Source organism: Antedon bifida, chromosome 2 (assembly GCF_963402885.1).
Source record: "Antedon bifida chromosome 2, ecAntBifi1.1, whole genome shotgun sequence".
NCBI lineage: Eukaryota > Metazoa > Echinodermata > Crinoidea > Comatulida > Antedonidae > Antedon > Antedon bifida.
In genome coordinates this window covers 5,612,211-5,617,462 of record NC_136227.1, presented here as the reverse complement: position 1 = coordinate 5,617,462, position 5,252 = coordinate 5,612,211, and the positions used below count along the sequence as shown (strand labels likewise).

The 5,252-nt window shown below is 34.2% G+C and overlaps 1 protein-coding gene across 1 annotated transcript; it reads left to right on the top strand.

The window, feature by feature from the left end:
* Positions 1 to 1,278: 1,278 nt before the first annotated feature.
* Positions 1,279 to 1,758, top strand: LOC144835359 (protein mono-ADP-ribosyltransferase PARP12-like). The gene has a single exon (XM_078690444.1). It carries the CDS (start codon positions 1,279 to 1,281, stop codon positions 1,756 to 1,758), a length of 480 nt encoding a protein of 159 aa, XP_078546570.1.
* Positions 1,759 to 5,252: the final 3,494 nt, after the last annotated feature.

Below are 5,252 nucleotides of genomic sequence, written 5' to 3'. Positions count from 1 at the left end.
GGTACGAGTTGGTTGAGGTACGAGTCAGTAGCCAAGTTAGGAATAGGTACGAGTTTTTTTGGGTACGAGTTGACCACTTCTAGCCTAGTACCCGGGCCAGGCCTACTCTTCGCGATACATCGGGATAGCGCCCACCTCACGTTGAGTTGAATTGAGTTTGCTTAGCTAGGCTAGGCCTAAATGCTAAGTCTGCATTTTAAAAGGTGTATACTGTATTTCTTTATGATTTAAGTCGTAGGCTGCTACTACAAATTACAATAATTATTATTTTTAGTAAGAAAACGTATAATACTGTAGTATTTCAAACAAGCTACCCTCTATTAATGGAACGATCCATTTGATGATCTGGGTTTTCCAGTTCCATTTTGGAACTAGAAAACTCAGATCTTGATATTTGAGTTTTCTAGATCTAGAAAACTCAGATATATCTGAGATCTGAGTTTTCTAGACACCCATTACTAATTATTACGATATATTTTATTCTATACATTTTGTTATTTTGTTGATTAATCCAATCTTTACCAAGCAGATCATCTATGGTTTCAAGAAAAGTTTGCACGATATCTCAAAATTGACATAGGCTATAATGTGAAAACTCGCTTCGGTCTTGTATAATGAATGTTCATATTAGTAAAATGCAAGATGAGGTTCTTAATATATCTTTTTAATTATTATAGTATTTGCATTTATTAATTAATCTTGCTTAACTGAAAACCGACTTAAAGCAAAAATTCGCTTCATGTTTATCATCATGATATATGATATTACATATTATATGTTTACCATACTAATGAAACAGTGTTTATGCAATATCTCTTGAACAAAATAATTAAGGTGATATTGCAGGTTAAAGAATTTGTTACGGAGCTCTTCAATATTGTGCGAGCCAGTTTAAAGGTGTTACGGAGCTCTTCAACAAATTGTAGAAGCCCTTTTGAAAGTGTTACGCAGCTATTCAAGTACGTGTCCGAGCCTTTTTTCGGAGCTCTTTAAATATGCATTTTGTTCTTTATAATGTGCAATCGTTTTTTAGTTTTGCGATAATATTCTTTTATTATTAATACCGTATCTTCTCTTATTAATTTTAAACTTCTTTCAATTTACAATTTCATATTTTTATCTAAAACGCAAATGTAAATCACGTTACTTTCAGTTCATGGTCGACATAAGCCTACTGTGACTTTACGATGTTGGTGTTGGTAAAGATAAATCCGCCTCTATTTGTGTAACTAACTAAAACATTTATTTTGTTTTAATCTTACAAGGAAAAGGACAGCCATGTTAAAGGAAAACTCTAGTAGAAAGGTTGAAGAGCGTCGACTGTTTCACGGAACATCGCCGAAAAAATTGGACGACATCTGTCGTGACAATTTTGACTTCCGTTTAAGCGGTACACGAGTTGGTCATATTTATGGACAAGGAGCTTATTTTGCAACGTCAGCAAAGTATTCCAATGATTATGCTGGAAAAGACAGTACTTGTAGACAGAGAATGTTTGTTGCAAGAGTTCTTGTTGGTAGCTACACAGTTGGCACAGAAGAGATGCGCCAGCCACCGTTTAAAGACACGGCAGATAAGTCAAAGGGGATGTATGACTCTTGTGTTGATGATGTAGCTAATCCAAGTATTTTTGTGGTGTTTGATAACAATCAGGTTTATCCAGAATATCTAATTACTTATTTGTCACCGTATCATGCCCACAGTCACTCTTCAAATCAACCACCTTACAGTAACCCATATTTAACAAGTATGCATTAGCTCTTCTTCTTATTCTTCGACTACTAATTCTTCCTCTTCGAACCAACCACCACCTAATTACAGTTATAACCGTTTGTCGGATAATAACTCTTCTACTTCCTTCGACGAAAGAATAATTATAGAAGTTATTGGTGTTGCAGTATTAGCTGTAATAGCCCTTTTTTTAGATCGATGTAGCTCATAAAATAGCCCAAAGTCAAACAAATTACAAACAAATGCTTTTCTTTATTAATATACAGTATTGAGGAGATGGAATTCTACAAATCACAACTTTATCACACCTTAGGAACTTAATAATGCAAATTAGCTAAAATATACAAATTAGGTTTTATTGATACTACTTATTTTCTAGACCCGCTATATATTTTTTACAAATATTTAAAGTATTTTGAAATAATACTAAAGCAATGAGTGATCGTGTGAGGATTACCTTTTGACCTGAAAACTCCGGAGTTTGATGTCGGTACCTTTCACACCAAAACACCGGGGTGTCCCCGCAGTTCGTTCTCCGGAGGATGTTCAGCTGTTCAACCCCGCAGTTTTAAACTCCGGAGTTGCTTGATTTTATCTTTCACACCAAAACACCGGAGTTTTGCTTTTGTGTGAAAGGGGTACAATTGGCTAAATAATGTATTAATTTTTGTGTAAGATTTCTATCTTATCTTATTATTTGTTTAATGACTGTGTATTTTATATAATATATCAAATCACACTATTATTTTTTGTCTTGTGTGAGTTCGTCGCACTTTTATTTTGATACTCTGTTATAAGTATATATATGTATGTGTGAACAGTTTTTTCTCTCATTTATAGGATACAGTGTTAAGAGTAGTTTTTTGTTAGTTGTGACCTTGACCTATGACCTTTTCCCCTCAAAGTCGAACTCGTCCGAGCTTTTGGTTTGGTCAAATTTTGCCAGATTCAGATAAAAACTGTGGCCTCCAGGCTGTTCACAGACATACAGACAGACACACACACACACAAACATACAGGGGTGAAAATATAACCTCCTTGGCGGAGGTAATAAATTAATATATGCTTATACAGTATACGTAAGATGATTGATTTCGATGTTAAAACCAAATTTGCCTTCATTTACATTTTTTTAATATAATTAATTAAAATATATAAATGACAATAAAAAGACGATAAAAATTGATTAAAAACGTACTTATGATAGTGGTCATTATTCTATTCTGTTAGTGTTCGGGTAGAGAGGCTATAAATTCAGGGGAGGAATATGTACCCTCCCTTTTCACTAAGACACATTATTAATTGAATGCAATAAAAGATGTTGAATCTTGGGCATTTTTGTTGTTTTTGTGATGGGGAAAATGTCTTCTTAGGGTTGAATCAACCATTTGGCAGTCAAAAGAGTCTCCGTTTAATAGGACCCTGAGTGTCCGGTGTCCCCGGAGTAGTGGTTGGTCGTAGTGGGAAAACATATATTGCTGCTGTTCGTTTCGTGAGAAAGTGTCCCATTATACAAAAGTCCCTAGAATAGGGGTGTCCCAAAGGAGGGGGTTCTACTGTACTGTATTGAAGGAAGCTTCGACGTGACTGGTATAATTTTCAAATGTAAGGAAAGGCAAAGATGTGTACACATGGATAAAATAAGTAGATCTATAGTGTACCAGATATATATGTGTCAAGCTACACCTAGAGACCAAAATGCGATTTACTTTTCAGGCAGTATCCTCCCTTTGAAGTATCATTTTTCGTTGGGTTGTTTACAACTCCAACACCTAAAACGAAAAGCTTTACTAATAGTTTCGAGCCCGCTCATACAACAACATTTACATCATTAACGAATTGTTATATATACAAATATCTGCGCATCTTGGCCCGTGAGGCACGTTTTACTACGTTCGAGTTTCGCGTAATTTCTATGGTACAATTTTACCCTTTGAATTCTTATATATTTAGATGGACTAAATTGTCTTTATTAGTGAGCACTATTTACTAAATAATTTGTTTTTGCATTCTTTTTTCTACTATTTTTTTTTCGAAACGTCACATGCACGCGTAACGTTACGCACTTTGATATAACCTGGCCTATGCATATTAAAATATAAACCAGATGGAGTCTGTAACAGTCCAGTGACGTCAGTCACAACTGGATCTGATCGGGCTATTTGTAAACAGTCTGCAAGAGATGTGGGATCGATTAGAGCGGAGATTACTCGGACCAACCCCAGGTTAAGGCGATAACAGAAGTACCCTCTGAACATAAGGTAAGTATGCTTATTAATAAAAATGGTATTATATATTAGTATTTATCATTATGATTTACAAATACAATTTATAACTAATTCTGGAAAAACCCCTATATTAATTTGATATCATAGAGAGATAAGTCAGATAAGATAGGTGTGTTGATCTTCTTTGAAAAAATCCATTGTTAATATCTTTGTTGATTATGTCATGTTATTTGTATGCCTACAGAAGTAGCTCATCAGCCTTTTATCTTGTCATTTATATAGACCAACCTTTGGATACAAATAAGTTAATTATACTAGAGACACTTGTGTACCGATAAGATCGTGATGTGTCACATTTGCCGGTTTTAAGTTAATGCCGTAAACAACTATATTTTCGTGAGCAAAATAATATTGAAGTGAACTTACAGCAGGGTATACCGTTACAAACTACAATATGCTGCAAGTGTTTCAATAGGAAAAATGTTAGTATACATACAAGGCTTTATCCCCATGACCTATCTTGTCCGAAGCGACAGAGAGTATTGGTCAATATTTTTTGAGATACGGTAAATGATATATAGATAGGTCAATAAGAGGTCAATAACCTCCTTTCCGGTCATTTTAGGATACAATATTTCATTACATACACAAAATAAAAATATGCATGATTTGTAAAAATTTGGGCCTAATCTCAATCTCTATGACAAGCCATTACCGAGATATGATAAGACCAGGTCAAACGTCAAACTGCCAGAAACTGCAGTAGGAGCCATTTGTGACAACATTTTCTGTTAGAGCAAATAGAAATGTATATACTGTGAACTATTTGACACCAAAATACTCTATGACAACAAGCGGTTACCAAGTTATAGACTAATTAAAATGGCGGCCATTTTGGATTTCTCAGAGAGCTCAGACAGGATTTTTCTGAGAGTGTATAAAATGTTAGAAAATTAGAAAATTATTCCAAAACAATCGTGAATTTTATGAAATATCATCTAAATTTAAATCTACATTTTAAATGGTTGTATTACCTCAAGGACTCCAATGGAAATAAACCTGAATTATTGGTCTTTTGGACGATCCTTAGCCCATGAATGTCTCACCTTTCAACAATATTTATCATTAAATAAAATTTCTTTTTGAACAACCAAAAATAGTATAAGCGAACTTACAGTACGTTTCGAAAAGAAAAGAAATTTTATTTAATACCTATTCCACAACCAGATGAAATTCTTCCAATATTTATCATCTTGCATTGCAGGTCAAACAACATAAGACGATATCGACTTA